The sequence below is a fragment of the Heterocephalus glaber genome, unplaced genomic scaffold (assembly GCF_053883595.1).
Source record: "Heterocephalus glaber isolate CG9 unplaced genomic scaffold, H.glaber_assembly_v1.0 deba00001744, whole genome shotgun sequence".
Taxonomy (NCBI): domain Eukaryota; kingdom Metazoa; phylum Chordata; class Mammalia; order Rodentia; family Bathyergidae; genus Heterocephalus; species Heterocephalus glaber.
In genome coordinates, this window is record NW_028258450.1 from 5,168,104 (window position 1) to 5,184,227 (window position 16,124).

The window sequence follows — 16,124 nt, forward strand, 5'->3', positions numbered from 1 at the left end:
GAGCCATCCAGAGGCCAAAGTAGAGTCCTGGAAACACTTAACTGTCCAACTGTGATGTCCATGGGGCAGCCACAAACCACCTATGGCCATGGAACATGCCTATGGCCAGCATTTCTGAGAAATGAGGAACTGCCTTTCATTTCAATGGCCGCCCAGGGCTCTTGGCTGCCCTAAGGATCCTCCTGGAAACAACTCCGTCACATCAAAGATCATGGGAGCCAAATTTTTGCCACTTGCAAATCAAGTCCCAACTGAGCAGTCTATGCCTTCCTTGAACAGCACTGGGACCTTATGTCAGCCATCTAAGTCCTTCCGGGACAGCACCATAAAGTATCAGGGAGTGGGGGCCAGAGCAGACACTAAAACCATGAGGGCTGGGTGGGGCGAGCAAGGCCCACTAAGTGCTAATGTCTGACGACACTTGGGATTCTTAAATACTGATGTATTTTCTTTTTTAATCTCTGGGCACATTCCAGGTACACCTGTTCTGCCCTCCCCCTCCCACTGCAAACCAAAGTGGCGTGTCAGACACAGCACGGCACATGTGAGGGCCCCTCCCTCCACCAAAGCCGGGGCCCGCACAGCCTGGAGATAGAAGGGCCCAGAGGTAACTGTGGGGCTTATAGAACCCAGGGGACTCAGCTCTAGAACAGGGCAAAGGGACCCAGATGCAGCACAGTGGTGAGGTTTCAGATTCAGCAGCTGGGACCTAGAACCCAGTGGTTTCATGGAGTGGTTGGGTGGGCTGGGGTTAGGGTAGACAGCTCTGTCCTCAGCAGAGGGAGGTCTTGGAGGGCATGGAAAGAGTTCAAGACACAGAGGAGAGCTCAGACTCAGGAAAAAGGGGAGGATCTGGTCCAGAACAGGCCAGAAAGGCAGAAGGGTATCTAGACCAAGACTGCATGCTCTCCAGAAAGAAGAAGGAGCCGAGTGCTTGTGCCAGCCCTGGCCTGGCCAAAGTGTGGGTGACCACAGGAGTGTTTTGAGCAATCCTCTGGGCAAGACTGGACATTCCAGGGAGGGCTACACCCTAAGCCTCTTCTGGAGCTCAGGAGTTGAAATGGAGGACTAGCTACATTAAGTCCCTGAAAATGTCCCAGCTCTGACTTGGTTGTCCCATTAGCAGGGCCACAACTTGGTTTCTAGCACTTGGTGGTCGCCATGCCAGGCTTGGGCACAGCATGCCATGTATGGTACAGAACTTGCAAGCCACAGAGGCTTCTAGATGCCTCAGCCTTCAACAAAACAGGCCAGGCTTCCCAGCACCTCTGGCACCACTGCAGAGTAATGGCAGATTCCTGGCCTCTGGGACCCAGTCCAAGCCTGGGGGACTCCAGGGCACAGATAACACATTCTGAAATCCAAGAAAGGCACAGTGTCGTGGATTTGGAGTGTGGGGATTCCCAAGAGTGGAGCTGGAGGGCTGAAGTGTGTGGCGATCGGGACTGGACCCCACTAGGGATCTAGAGTGGGGTTCGGAAACAGCACCGGCTGTATCCACCCTCTGGAGGGGGAGGTAGGACGGGGGAGGGGGGGGTCAGAGGAGTGGGCGTGGCCGTCTTAGTTGCGCTCCTCCCCCAGAGAGCTGGCGGGGCTGAGGGGCTCACTGGGCGTGCTCAGCGAGCTGGAGGGCGCAGTGTCCACCGAGTTGCTGCGCTTGCCTGTGGAAGAGGTGCAGGAGGAGCGGCGTGGCCACTCGGGGGCGCGGATGTTGCGCCGATCCTTGGCAGCTTCCTCGTCCTCGTCGTATCGTTCGCCATCTTCAAGTGGCCCTTCCCGGGGTTCCTCCTCATCCTCGCTCTGGTGCGGACTCGAGTGTCGTGACAACGAGGGTGACGGCGGCACTGAGGCCGGCCGTGGGTAGCGGTAGCCCTGGGCCTGCATACCGGAATGGGGACACAAACCACAGACTGAGCAGAAGCCCCCAAAGTCCTGAGAGATATCTGCCCTCTTCTAGGACTCTACACCCATGAAAGGAACCCCCAGCCCAGCCCTCTAACTTCCGACCCAGCAGAGATCCCGGCTCCACTCACTGCATCCGCTTCGTGGGGCTCGTAGGTGAAATGATCCGGAAAGGCCTTGGCCAGGGCCATGTGGCGTGCAGACATATAGTACTTAGGGAAAAGGAGAAGAGGAGGTGTTAAGGGAAGGGAGGCAGGAGCCAGAGCCCTCCCTCAGCAAGGCAAATCCTGGCCACGACTTTATGCAAATATACATCGGTCTGGTTCCACCCCTCATGCAGATAAGCAGGGCTGTGAATGGACAATTCCTGAGCCACACCCACTGGGGGCGGGGACTCCCAGTCAAGCAGGGCTTTGGCCACACCCCTATGCAAGTGAAAAGAACTCCCGACGAATGTTCTTTCCGGGAGAAGTCCATTCCTTGCTTAAAGAGACAGCAACTTTTACAAGTAGGAGGAGACTCTTAACATCTGGACCAGGCTTTCGAGGCTGCAGAAGCCCAGATCCAGAGCTGGAGGCGGCTGATGGACCCAGAGCCCAGGGGACAGCTGAGGGTAGGGAACGGCTCATACCCGGCCTAGGTATTTCCAGTCCAGAAGGTCGGAGAGACGCTCTGTGCGGTTCCGCTGGATGATGCGCTGTCTGCGGCTCTGCTGGCAGAAGCTGTAGAGGAAGGAGGTGAGCTGTGAGCAGGAATCGTCCAGGCTGCGGAACCGCCGGTCCAGAATGTAGATACCTGTGGAGGCAGGGACAGAGTTCAAAGAACAGTCCAAGGAGACCTGCATTCTCGCCGGAACTCTGGGGCACAGGACCCTCCACCCCACCCCGCATCCCTTCTGCCCAGGATCCAGCAGTCCCAGCTGCCCCCTCTCTAAACCTCAGGGCCTTGGGCGCTGACCGTAAGCTGAGGGGTCTGCGATGTGCTCTTCCATGAAGCAGCCAAAGCCGGAGAGGTTGGTGGAGATACTGGGGATGCCCATGACCGTACACTCGGCTGCAGGAGGCAGAGAAACGCCCACTTAGCTTCCTTCTCTCTCGAAGCCTTCTTTTTTTGGGGACTGAGGATTGAACCCAGGGCCCTCACATTGAGCTGCATCCCCAGCCCTATTTATTTATTTAGATTTTATTTTGAGACAAGTTCTTACTAAGTTGCTGAGGCTAAGTTCGACCTTGTGATCCTCCTGCCTCAGCTTCCATGATCTCTGGGATTACTGGCGTGCACCACCACCACCCTCCACTCCTACGGTTTAAATTGTAATAAAAATAACAGCAGCGCCCTCTACTGGCGCCTGAACCAAGTGCCTCGTCACTAAACCCATACCTCATGCTGCACATTAGTTTATACATTCAGCTTCTTTTTTTTGGTACTGGGCATCAAACTCAGGACCTTGTGCTTGTGAGGTAGGTGGAGGAACCATTGAGCTAAATTCCCGGCTATACACTCAGTTCTTAAGGAGGAAGCTAAGAGATTCAGAAAAGGGAATTCACTTGCTCTGAGAATTCAGAATGCAGACACGCCCATAGTCAAGAAATAAGGATGACTATGGGCAGTTGATCTGGTCCAGTGTCCATCATTTTAATTAATCTTCAGAACCTTAAGATATGTTTTTATGCTAGAAGCCAGAACCATAGTGTTTAGGTTATGAGTGTCTGTTTTGATAGGAGATTAAAAAAAAAAAAGGTTTCTCATTATTAATACCACTTGAACAGAGCACCTCAATGCCTTGTTTGATACCTTAACAACCCTGAAGCCAGGTATGGTTGTGCATTCTTGTAATCCCAGCTACCTAGCAGGCTAAGGCAGGAGGATGGCAAGTTTGAGGGCAGACTGGGCCATTTAGGGACTTAGTAAAACCCTGTTTCAAAATAAAAAGGGCTGAGGAAGTACCTCAGTGTGAAGGCCTTGGGGTCAATCCCCAGGACTGCCAAATGTTTAAACACAGGGAGTGCTCTACTCCTGGACCACATCCCCAGCTCTTTTATTTTTTATTTTGAGACAGGGTTTTACTAATTTAAACAGACTAGTCTTGAACTTGTGATCCTCCTAACTCAACCTCCAATGTAATGGGATTACAGGCCTATACCACCATGCCGAGTTTATAATTCTTACAACAAATGTATTCCTGAAAACTTCTATAAGTGGCCAAAACAGGCACTAAGTACAATAGAGCTCATGAGACGAGAGTTGGGGCTGACCCCATAAAATCTATATGCTATTAAGCCAGTGTGGTGGCATATGCCTGCAGTCCCAGCACTCGAGAGGCTGAGGCAAGAGGACTGCTGCAAGTTCCAGGCCAGCCTGGGCTACACAGGGAGTTCAAGGTCAGCCTGGACTACACAGTGAGACCCTGTCTAAAAAAAAAAAAAATCTATATACTATTGTAACTACAGCAGAAAGAGAGCTAGGGAAACTAATTATCATGCAAGCACAGCTTAAAAGATTTGTAAAATCTGGCCAGGGATTTAGCTCAGTGGTTCCAGCACCTGCCTTGCAAGCAGAAAGTCCCAAGTTTTATCTCTGGTACGAAAAAAAAAAAAAAAAAAGATTTGTTAAATTACTTGTAAATTAACAAGTAGCACAGAAATATGGCATTTATTTAATGCTAAAAATACATAAAGCTGGGTGTGGTGATGCACATCTATAATCACAACACTCCAGAGGCTGAGGCAGGAGGACTGAGAGTTTAAGGCCAGCCTAAGTTAACATGGCAAGACCGTGTCTCAAAAAACCAAAACCAACAAAACAAGAAAAGGAGCTTGATATGAAACAGCACAGCATAATTTCCTCGAAGTGAGGGAGAACTATAAATAAACATTTCCAACTCAGAGTGAGACTTTTCCACAGCCACTTTTGTTAGTGACCTTGTGACTTAGCTGCTGTTATCTGGTGACCAAACATCTGAAAACTGGGGGGAATCAGAGTGGTGTCATCACTTGAAATTGACATCAGTCTTCTAGTTTTTTTGTTTTTTGGTACCTCGGATTGAATTTAGGACCCTGTGCTTGTGAGGCAGGTGTGGTGCCACCGAGCTAAATCTCTGGCCCTCTTTCTTTTTTTGTTGTTGTTTTATTTTTTGACACAAGGACTCACTACATAGTTCAGGCTGGCCTTGGACTTCCGATGATCCTCCTGCCTCAGCCTCCCAAGTGCTGGGATTACAGGCATGCACCACCCCATCTGCCAAGTCTTTTAGTTTTCTTTTTCCAAGTCCTTTAGTTTTGAGTCATATGAGTCACCATGTCACAAAAACATAGGCTGTAGTGGAACAGCCTGTTACCATTGTCCCTATTTTGCAGAGGAGAGAAATGGTCTCAGAGGAAGCCAGGGTCTTGCCCCAAAATCATGGCAGACCTGAACAAGACCAGGTGGCACTCACCTGGTGTGTAGCCCCAAGGCTCATAGTAGGAGGGGAAGACCCCAAGGTGACAGCCACGCACAAACTCCTCATAGTCCACAGGGAGCAGGGGGCTTGTAGAGGAGAGGAACTCTGGGTGAAAAATCACCTGGCAGGTAAAAAGGCTTAGTTCAAGCATTTCATGTAACTATTTCCAGAGAACAGGGTGTCCCACAGCATGCGGGTGACAAGACAGAGACTTCAACCCAAGTCTGTTTGCCTCAGAAGCCAATGCTTTTGATAAATCAGGGCGGTGGGGATGTCATGCCCATGGTGCAATCTGCTCCCTCTGCCACTCGCAACCTTCCCTGACCAGCCACCTCACCTTAACCCTGTCCGCGCTGCTATTGAAGAGGCCAATCCGGCGGATGGTGGTCAGGATGGGGTCTGAGGAGTCGTCCAGCATATTGTGGGTGCACACAGGAGGGAAGGACTGCCGCTATAGGAGCCACAAGTTGGGGGGGGGGCATTCAGGGAAGAGACAGAGGCCTTCCTACTTCCGCATGGGCCATCCTGACCTGGGAATCCAGGAAAACACAAGGCCCAGAAGACCAGGGGACAACAAACCCAAGAGAGTCCCAGGACTTGCCAGTTCCCACTTAGCTCTAACTGGAAAGGGTCTCTTTTCCCTAAAAGAACTACAACTCCTAGCTGTCTCTGGGGGCAGCCAGTATTAAAAACTTCCATGAAGGCTGCGGATTTAGCTCAGTGGTTCCGTCGCCTGCCTTGCAAGTGCAAGGTCCTGAGTTCGATGCCCAGTATCAAAGAAAAACCTCCATGGGTGATGAGGAGTTATTACTATCTTGTTCTGTATTCTTGGTTCTGTCATTAAAGGAAACCAAAAGGAACTATAATTCACCCAGTCAGGGGGAACAGACACTGTGCCAATATAGCAAGGAGTTTCAGGGCCTGCTGGGAGTTGTAGTTTGCTGGTGAAAATCTATCCCCCTCCCATCCCTAACAGAAGCCCAAAGAAACCACAATTTCCAGAAGTCACAGCCACAAAACAAAATTAGTGATAGGAGGCCCCAGAGGTTGCTGGAATGGATAGTTCTTTGAAACTGTTCCATCATCTCTATTTTTTTTTTTTTCATAACAGGGATCAAACTCATGACCTTGCGCTTGTGAGACAGGCTCAGTGCCACTGAGCTAAATCCCTCACTCTCTATTTTTTATTTTGAGACAAGGTCTTGTTAAGTTGCCCCAGATGGGACTCAAACTTGTGATCCTCTGTGTCAGCCTCCCAGAGTGCTGTGATTACAAGCATGCACCACAATGTCCAGTTTCCTCATCTCTCATTAAAGGTTCCACTCAATTTCAATCTACTGATCCCAGAGGTTCAAGAAAATACAACTCCCAGCAGCCCTATGTAAGCAACGTTCATGAGTGACAGGCTGCCTTAGGGTCACTGGAAATTATAGTTTGGCCAAAAGCCTTTTATAGTTTGTTTTTGCAAAGTAGCTGTCTAGGTTTTCATCAACCCTAACCTAGGTACCAAAGTCCCTTAACCCCAGGGAATGAGAGAACTCTAACTCCCAGAAAGCTGTAGGGTAAAGGAAGTCAATGTTGCAGAAAGCCCCAGGGGCTGCTGGGAGTTGTAGTTCTCATTTTGTGATAGTCAGGTCTAAGGTTTCTATTCTGCCTAACTCCATCATTCTCAGTAATCAAAGAAGCTAAAGCTCCTACAGGTGTGTGGGACTAAGACCTGACTAGTGGAATAAGAAACAGTGGCAGCCGGGTGTGGTGGCACATGGTTGTAATCCTCGCACTTGGGAGGCTGAGGCAGGAGGATCATTGTGAGTTTGAGGCCAGACTGGGTTACATAGTGTGGTTTTTTGGGGGGGGGGGGGGTGGGGTTTTTTTGGTACCAGGGATCAAACTTGGGACCTTGCACTTGCAAGGCAGGCGCTGGAACCATTGAGCTAAATCCCCAGCCCTACATAGTGTGTTTAAGACCAGTCTGAACTACATAGTGAGACCCTGTCTAAAAAAAAAAAAGAAAAGAAAAGAAAGAAACAGTGGCAGCTGAGGTGTCTGGGAATTATCATTTCTGTGCTCAGGGGTCCAAACTACCTGTGTGGCAAAGATGGCCCTCTTCATCATAGTGAAGTCCTCTTTGTCCAGCATCTTATTCATGTCTGGGAGACTCCCCCTGCAAGGCAAGTGGGGACACAGCCGGGTGAATGAGTGACAGGAGGGCTGGCATCCAGAAGGATATAGAGCTGAGGGCCAGGCACTCACACCAGTAAGGATTCATACAGCTTCCTCCCAAACTTCTCCTTCACCGCGTTGGCCGTGTCCCTGGAAGGAGCAGAGCAGCATCACAGACATCAGCTGCCATCTATTGTTACGTTTGGGGGGGGGCAGCAGGAAAACTGAGGCTGGTGCAGAGAAGCCGCACACTGGGCTTCCAGGCTGGAGGATGGGGACGGGGAACAGGCCTGGAAGGCTTGGGTTCCTTGTGCCTTCATCAGCTGTGTGACCAAGGACAGGTGGCCTTTCCTCTCTGACTTCGTGACTCATCTATCAGATGAGAATAAAAATAGAATCAACCTCAGAAGTTTGCAGCCAGGATTCCACGAGGTCAGGAGAAAAAACGCACAGTGTTGGGCACACAGAGAGCCTCCCCAAATGCCAGCTATTCTTAGGTTTGACCACTCCTGGCAGGTGATGCCAAGCCCTGTTTTATGAAAAAGGAAGATTCTGAGACAGGAATATCTACGTGCACACATAATGCTGGCACTGTCATTCTCTGCTTACAGTCCTCCTATAGCTTCTGCCTCATTTTTTTTTTTTTTTTTTTTTTTGAGACAAGATCTCGTTATGCAGTTCAGGCTGTCCTCAAACTTGTGGCGATCCTCCTGCCTCAGGCTCCTGAGTGCTGGGATTACAGGCATGGGCACCAGGTCCAGTTCACCCCGTCTCTCTTGACATGCAGCTCCAGCCACCCTGGCCCCTTGCTATTTCTCAAACATGGCCAGGGCCTTTGTACTTGCTGTACCCTGTGCCTGAAATGCTGTTCTGCAAGGACACACAGGCCTCCTTCCCTCTATTGTCTTTGCCAATGGGACTTTCTCCATGTCACCTCTCCTGGCAATCCTGTCTCATTTCCAGCCGTCTTTATTTTGCCAGAATATTTTCTAGAGAACTTTCTACAACATGAGCTTTATGAGGGCAGGGGTTTTGTTTGTTTGTAGTTTTTCCTTTTGAGTACTAGGGACTGAACTCGGGGCCTTTGCTTTGCACTGGGCCACATCCCCAGCCCTTCCTTCCTTCCTTTTTTTTTTGGACACAGGATCTAGCTAAATTGCCCAGGCTGGGCTCAAACATGGGACCTTCCTACTTCAGTTGTTTTTGTTTTTTTTTTTTTGTACAGGGATCAAACTCGGGACCTTGCACTTGCAAGGCAGGTGGCGGAACCACTGAGCTAAATCCCCGGCCCCCTACTTCAGTTTTTTGAGAGGTGGAATCACAGGAGTGTGCCACCATGCCCGGCGTTTAAATTGTTTGTGCCACCATGCCTGGCGTTTAAATTGTTTGTTTTTCGGTATGGGGGCTTGAACTCAGGACCTTGCGCTTGTGAGGCAGGTGGCAGCATCACTGAGCTAAATCCCCAGCCCTTAAATTGTTTTTTTTTTTTGGTACCAGGAATTGAACTTGGGACCTTGCGCTTATGAGGCAGGCGGCGGAACCACTGGGCTAAATCCCCAGCCCCCTTAAATTGTTTTTTAAAAGGATGGTATGGCATTCCTGTTTTGCTTTTCGTTTTTGCAGCTCTGGGGATGGAAAACAGGCGCTTGCTCATGCCAGGCAAGGGCTCTACCACTGAGCTTCGTGCAGGTCCCAGGAGGCCTCCCGAGCCAGTGATGTCCCGAGGCATGGAGGGCGGGGTAACCATGTAAGAGGACAAAAGCGAAATGCAGAGAGAAACACTGAGCCCCGGGCCTGCGGGGGACCCCCTGGGGTGGGGGCGGGGGCTGCTGACCACAGCTGCTTGCGCACAGCCTGGCCCTTGAGGGTTTCCACGTTGAAGTTGTTGGTCCGAGCCGGCATGATGAAGAAGGCGACCACCGTCTGTTCACTGCCATTCACCTGGGAGGAGGAAAGGAGGAGGCCAGGATCACATGAGGGTGGGCTGACAACAGCCACCCTTGGCCAGCCCCAGGACCACTAGTTCCCTGCCAGGCCCCTTCCAGCTGTGGAAAATCACAAGGCAGAGCTCCCCTCGCTCATCTGCCTCAGATCTTCTTTCTGGGTCTTTACAGCCTGTACCACCATGACTTTCCCTAACCCCACCTTCCTGGTCTTGTGCTTCCCAGGTATGCACTTTTTTTTGAGACAGGGTCTCACTGTGTAGTTCAGGCTGGACTTGAGCTCTTGAGTAGCTCAGGCTGGCCTAGAAACTTATGGCACTATGATGAATATTTTATATATATATATAAAATGTACCAATAAATATTTTGCTTAAGAAAAAAAGAGAACTTGTGGCAATCCTCCTGCCTCAGCCTCCCAAGTGCTGGGATTACAGGTGTACGTCACCATGCCCAGCTCTGGGCACTGATTTTATCACCACACACACACACACACACACACACACACACACACACACACACACACACACCCAGCCCAGGCCTCACTCTGAGCAGGTAGTTGAGCCGGGCCAAGGCTTCCAGGAAGACGTCCGCCCCCTTGTTAGAGAACTCGTAGCGGCCAGCAATAAAGAAATACAAAGTCTTGTCCAAGTTGAAGTCCAGGTGCCTTAAAGAAGCCACACAGCAGGGTGAAGCCCAAGAGCCTCACCCTGTGGTCTTGTCCTCAAAACTACAAATCCCAGAAGCTACAGAGGCAAAGAGTATTTTAGACAACGCAGAAGTATCATGAAGCCTCTCTCCAGGGGCTATAGTTCTTTCTTTCTTAGATGGGGATCACTTTAATTTCTTCCCAGTGTTCTAAAGAAGCTGAGCTCCTAGCTGCCTGAGGACTCCTCAGACCAGGGGCCCAGGCCCAGCCTCCTCCCTCAGGCCCAGGTGTTCAGGCCTCATCTACTCAGGCATAGATATCTGGGCCACATACCCATAAAAATGGCCCCGGACAAATTCCTGGATCCGCGCTTTGCTCTGAGCATGGAGGTTCTGGAACTCATGCATGGCAGAGAACTTCTTCACATTCAGTCCGTTGGGGGTCACAATATCTGGGATTAGGGTAGAAGGTCCCGTGTTTCATTTCTTCATTTGGACCAATATGGTTAAATGAATCAATGAGAGAAAGAACCCATCCCTTTTGCAACTTGCTCAATGGGTCTTCTGGAAGCCCCTTCCTACTGCCCCAATGCCTTCTTCCGTAATATTACAGGCTTGTGCTCACAGGCATAATTACCAGCCTCCTCAGCTCTTGCAAATGGCTGGCCAGACTGAACTATATCAGAGATTCTAGGAGTTGTTTTGTTTCCCCTTTTCTTATCCAGAGGTGGAAGTGACTAGATATTTCCAACATGCTGTCTCTTCAACAATACACTCACTACCTTCAAGCCTCTTTCAGGGACTCAACCATTTCCTCACCTCATACAAATTAAAGCATGTCAACAAAAGACTACAACCCCTAGGCCAGCTTCTAAGGCAGTTTCAAGAACATATGGAGCTGGGCAGGCAAAGGCCTTCTGGGGTAGTTGTAGTTTTCACCTTCTGCTCAGTGAGAATGGGTACTCAGACCCGGGAAAAACCCCAGTTCCAACCCTACTTTTCTCAAAAATAATGTCTACCATGCCTACATTCCCTTTTGGGAGACCAATGACTACATGAGCCAATCACTGAATTTTACCATTTCTGAAGTTTCAATGAACCACAACTCCATTAGCCTCCTGGGCATACAGAACCAGCCAGCCTCATTTATAGGTTACCACACCAACCCCAAGGCCTTCTGGGAGTAGTAGTTTTTTCTTTATGTTTTAAAAAATTGTTCTTGGCCCTGGGATAGACAGTCACCTACCTCATTCAAGTCTAGGGGCCCTGGCCCAGCCCCTACCTGGCTTCCTCTTGAGTAGGTGCTGCGCCTCAATGGCAGTTATCTGGGACACGGTGGTGAAGACATGAGCACAGTGGGCTGCTGCCCGCTCCATGCAGTAGCGGTGATAGATTTGTCTCTCCCCTGCTTCCTTGTCTACATTGAACTGGGGGTGGGGTGGGGTGGGGTGAGAGGGCCAGGGGCAGGACGATCAGGTTAGGAGGACTGAGGAGAAGACTGAGGATCTAGACTGCAGGGTCCTGGGGGAGTTTGGGGCTGGGAGGAGCTGGATTCCTGGGTCTCAGGGAGGTGGGCACTGGAGGTTTGGGCTCCTGGGTCCTGGGGGAGGAGGGAGCTTGACCCCCTTGGGTTTCCCAGCACCGTGGGCGCAGCCCCCACAGTCCACTGCGCCCCAGCTCACATTCTCCAGGTTGTTGTAGAAGTCTACAGCACCAGCGCACAGGTAACGCCCCAGCAGCGTGGCATGGGTGGTGAAGATGGTTGCCACAGGCAGCCGCCGGGCACGGCACAGGCAGAGCCCAACGCCTGCCAACCACTCATGGAAGTGGGCAACCACATGTGGCTTCTCCTCACTCTGGGCCAGGAACTGTGAGGCAACAGCGACAGGGTCACTGTGTGTCTGCATGTGCCATGAGTGAGCAATCCCCAACATGGACAAGGAAGCAGCGGGAGGTAACTTCATTACCACCAGTGCTTAGAGCAGGCAGCTGTTCCACTGTAACAAGGAACTAGGCACCATGAGGCAGTCAGACCAGCTGGTCTCACCCACAGTGTCTGGGTTTGTTTGTTTGTTTCAACCTTCTAAGTCCTGGCAAGGTTGAATTGAGAAGACTGAGGTTTTAGTGTCTCCAAGTCCTGGACACAATTTCTGGAGACCCCTTATCTTAATCAGTACTGGCAAAGGGACTACAATTCCCAGAATGCTGTGGAGCAAGCAGTTTTTAAACTGTCCCAGGGCATGACAAATGAAGTATCTTGAGCCTTTTAATCCTAAAAGGGGGGGAAAAATAAAAATACAAAAATAAATAAATCCTAAAAGGGGATCAGAACCAGGATTCCTGGTTCTTAGATAGATTAGAGATTCTCAAGTATCCAAGTTCACATCTGAGTGCTTTGGTCTAGCCACTATTAGACTGGACAACTACAACTCCCAGAATTCCTCGGGCCTCTGTAGGCCACCCCGTTCTCAGGTGAATGGCTTAGAATTTCCAACTTGGAAGACTCCAGTAAATGAAGCTAAGGTCGACAGTTTGGGTTTCTTAGAAAACAGGGAATCTTCATATCCCAAAGATCAGAGCTAACAATTGGTTCAAAGAATGTATAATCCCCAGAATACCCTAGGAGAAGCCCATGGGGGTAGGGGCATGGCGCTGATAGTCATTGCAGTTTCAGGCCTAGGGTCAAAAGTGTGAGCGGGGTCTGCGGTAAGGCCTACCTCACCGAGGAACCAGGTGGTGAGGAAGCCAAAGAGAACAGCATCATTGGCCTCTCGGTCGTACCAGGGCACCCCGATGTTGCAGGTGTCCCAGAGCTCTCCTTTCCAGCGTTCCAGGGCCCAGGCTGAGGCCCCTACATCCAGGAGCACCACCAGCGGGCCCCCCTCAATCAGCCAGCGCCCGAAATACACCTGGATGGGGCAGTAGAGAGGCTCAGGGCTTTTGTGGAGACAGGGGCTTGCTATGTAGTTCAAGCTGGTCTTGAACTCAAAGATCCTCCCGCCTCAGACTCCTGAGTGCTGGGATTATAGGCAAGTGGCACTATGCCCCGCCATCATGATGCGTTCTCCTATTATCTTTTCTCTCTGTGCTGCTATTTCCTTCCCCCCTAAATTCTTCGACTGGAAGCCACCTGTCTACCTACAGCCTCATTTCTGTCCCTGTCTGTCTGTCACCTCCCACCTCTTTCTTCTGCACATAAGCCCATCTCTGCAACCATATTTCTAGCACTGCCTGGTCCTCTTCCCTCACTCAGGCTAAGTGTCTGCACCCACAGCAGTGTCTCTGGGGTCACTGTCTCATTTCATCCCCAGCCACTTTAGGTGGCCACTTTCCTCCTGAGACAATGGCCTTGGTGTCGTCAACTGCCACAGCTCTGGCTAGGGGATGAGCAGCCATCCTGAGCCCCACCGGCCTCCTCCAGCCTCAGCCTCTTTCGCTGCCCCTCCCCCTCCCAGCTGTTGTCTGCCCTTTTGCTGGGGGCGCTATTCTTAGGAGCAGCTGCTCTAGAGGAACTGACTGGACCACTCTGGGGTCCCTTAGGGACACAGTCTGGCTTGACCAGGCTCCAGAACCCCCTAACTGAGGCTGTGAACGAGTCGGGGAACCACAGCACCTCCGCCCCTCAGCTCTGACTGCACCTTCTTTCTGCCTGCCAGCCCTTGCATCATCCCTCCTGGGAGGTGGAGACTCTTCCAGTCTTCACCTTGGGGCCCTGGATTCTTACTTCTCTCTTTAGTTCTCGGGTCTGCTTATCTCAGATGCTATTCATTGGGTGAGCCTGCCTGTCCACTCTTCATCTTTCTACTTCTGGGCAGGACTTTCATCTTCTTTTTTTGAGACAGGGTCTCACTATGTAGCCCGGGCTGGCCTCAAATTTGTAGCAATCCCCCTGCCTCAGCCTCTGAGTGCTGGGATCACAGGTCATGCACTACCACACCCTGAAGGCGGACTGACTGCCTGAGGACATAGGGCTCAGGACCTTGGGTTCTTGGAGCCAGAGCTCCTAGTCTGCCTGTCCACTCACCCACATTGGGTTCCCCCCAATTTGGGGTACCCTGCACCTGTCTGCATGTCTGTCACTTTCCTCCTCTAGGTCATGCCTCCCCTCTCTGGAGCCGATCACTCCACCCCTCCTCCTGTGCAGCTTGCTGATGGCCATGTCCCACCTTGCAGCCCTTGCTGTTCATGGAGTCCAGCGTCTTCTTAAAGGCCGGGGTCGGGGGCTCAAGCAGCTCCACCTGGGTCCTCACGCCCTGCTCCGTGTACGGTCCCACCAGGTAGTAGTTGTCGCCCCACTCGTCCCCTGTCACCTTCGCCTTGGTCTGCAGCACCGTGTAGATGCCCCCCACTGTGGGCCCAAGTGTGTGAGCACAGGTCCCACCCCAGGTCCAAGGATCTGGGACCTGAGGGGAGGGTGTGGGGGGGGCAGGACCTCCAACTCAGGAGAAGTGGGGATCGGAAGACCGTAGTCCTCCGAGGCAGAGGGAGTAGGGGGCTGATCAAGGGAAGAGGGGCTGGAGGGTGGACTCCGGGTCTAAGCAAATTAGGGGCAGGAAGCCCAAGGAAGGCAGGTGATGAGAATTGTTGGGACCCAGTTCTTGAGCTCCCAGTCCTCAGGAGCTGGGTATAAATTCTCAGGCTCCAGGCCAAGGTGGGGAGAATCCTCCTTTGTGGCCCTATTCAGTTTCCTAAGTTATCCAAGAGAAGCCTGAATCATCATGACCTGGCCCGCAGGGATCCTGCTGACCTCCCAGGCTTCCCCCCTGACTGGGGACACAGGCACACGGGATCCTGACCCCACCTCTGACCCAGGCACCTGGGCCCCCACCTCCTCACCTCCTAGAGCCTGGGCCCTGGCTGTACAGGCTCTGAGTCCACAAGCCCTGGCTCATGCTGAGAGTCTCCTCCAATGCCAGCAAAGCAAACCCCAAGACCCACTGTTTGAGGGGTGAGACTGAGACTGCCTAGCTCCTGGGAATTCCAGCACCAGCAGCCCAGGACACAGAAATGCAGGCTCCCAGCCACTCCCATCACGTGGCCCAGCCCCTGACCAACTTAGGACTTCCCAGCCTTCCTCTACGTGGGACACATGCATCTGAAGCCACAGGCTCAGGCCTGTGCATTCAGGCCTCAGCATTCAGATCCCCAATGCTCTCCCAGTGTAGGACCTAAGAATGAGGGTCTCCAAGCCACCAAGTCCCCACATGCTTCCACTTGGACCCACGCATTCTCTCTCCCAATGACTGTGTCCCCAATCCTGAGGGACATCCCGATACCACCTTCCCCTGGACCACAGGTCTGAAACCTCAGCCTCCTCCCACTTTTGCAGGCAGAAGTCCCACCCCCAGGTCCTTCCTGGTTCAGCTCCCAGGTCTCTGGGAAGGCCCGTTTCAAGACCTGGGAATTTGCTATTTTACTGTCTTGTCCCCTAGGACCCAGGGCCTGGAAGTCTCCTTCCATCTTAACTTAAGCCTCTCAGCCCTTCCCGCTCAGGGCCTAGAGGAGACAAACCCAGTCCCTCTCAAGGACAGAGGAGTCACAGGCACCTTGCCCAGGACCCAAGAGTCCCCGGTGGAGCTCTGTAACCCTGGGCCCCCATCCTCGACTGCCCTTCTCAAGGGCCCTGGCGCCAGCGTGCTCACCCTTGTTGGCCACCTCCCAGGCCACTTCGAAGAGCACTGTGTTCTCCAGGTCGAACTCATCCTCCCACTCTTCCAGGCCTGGCAGTGAGGACACAGACAACGTGCGGCTCAAAGGCATGGCTGGCGCGGGAAGGGGGCTCAGAAGACCACAGGTTGGGACCCCGGAGATGTCCAGGGAATGCCCACGCAGGGTGAGGGGGGTAGCGGCTGTGGAGGGGAAGCTTGCCGCGCGCTTCGCTTCCTATTACTCGACCGCACCCCCGCCCTGGGAGAGTTCGGACTTGGCCGAGGCAGCGCAGCGTTTACTGACCCTTAAGGCAAACCTGCAGCGAGCCCTGGGGCCGCCAGGGGGCGGTGCCCGGCTCCAGCCAGCCATTGGCCAGCGCC

At 52.2% G+C, this 16,124-nt stretch overlaps 1 protein-coding gene across 1 annotated transcript; it reads right to left on the reverse strand.

The window, feature by feature from the left end:
• Window positions 1–435: 435 nt before the first annotated feature.
• Gys1 (glycogen synthase 1) lies at window positions 436–16,076 on the reverse strand. The gene is made up of 16 exons (XM_004866966.4): window positions 15,738–16,076; window positions 14,262–14,443; window positions 12,813–13,004; window positions 11,778–11,963; window positions 11,378–11,522; window positions 10,430–10,547; window positions 9,994–10,114; window positions 9,342–9,448; window positions 7,598–7,657; window positions 7,430–7,508; window positions 5,682–5,795; window positions 5,339–5,465; window positions 2,860–2,955; window positions 2,534–2,697; window positions 2,034–2,114; window positions 436–1,878 (listed from the first exon to the last, which is right to left on the reverse strand). The coding sequence occupies exons 1-16, from the start codon at window positions 15,853–15,855 to the stop codon at window positions 1,561–1,563; spliced, it is 2,208 nt and encodes a 735-aa protein (XP_004867023.1). The 5' UTR covers window positions 15,856–16,076; the 3' UTR covers window positions 436–1,560.
• Between the last annotated feature and the right edge of the window lie 48 nt (window positions 16,077–16,124).

What these genes read in the sequence shown, in the direction of transcription:
- Gys1 (XM_004866966.4), bottom strand. Translation starts at nt 15,855, where the DNA reads ATGCCTTTGAGCCGCACGTTGTCTGTGTCCTCACTGCCAGGCCTGGAA. An exon ending in CCTACTCAAGAGGAAGCCAG is followed by an intron (nt 10,548 to 11,377) that starts GTAGGGGCTGGG and finishes CCCTAATCCCAG; the next exon opens with ATATTGTGACCCCCAACGGA. An exon ending in GGCTCAACTACCTGCTCAGA is followed by an intron (nt 9,449 to 9,993) that starts GTGAGGCCTGGG and finishes TCCTCCTCCCAG; the next exon opens with GTGAATGGCAGTGAACAGAC.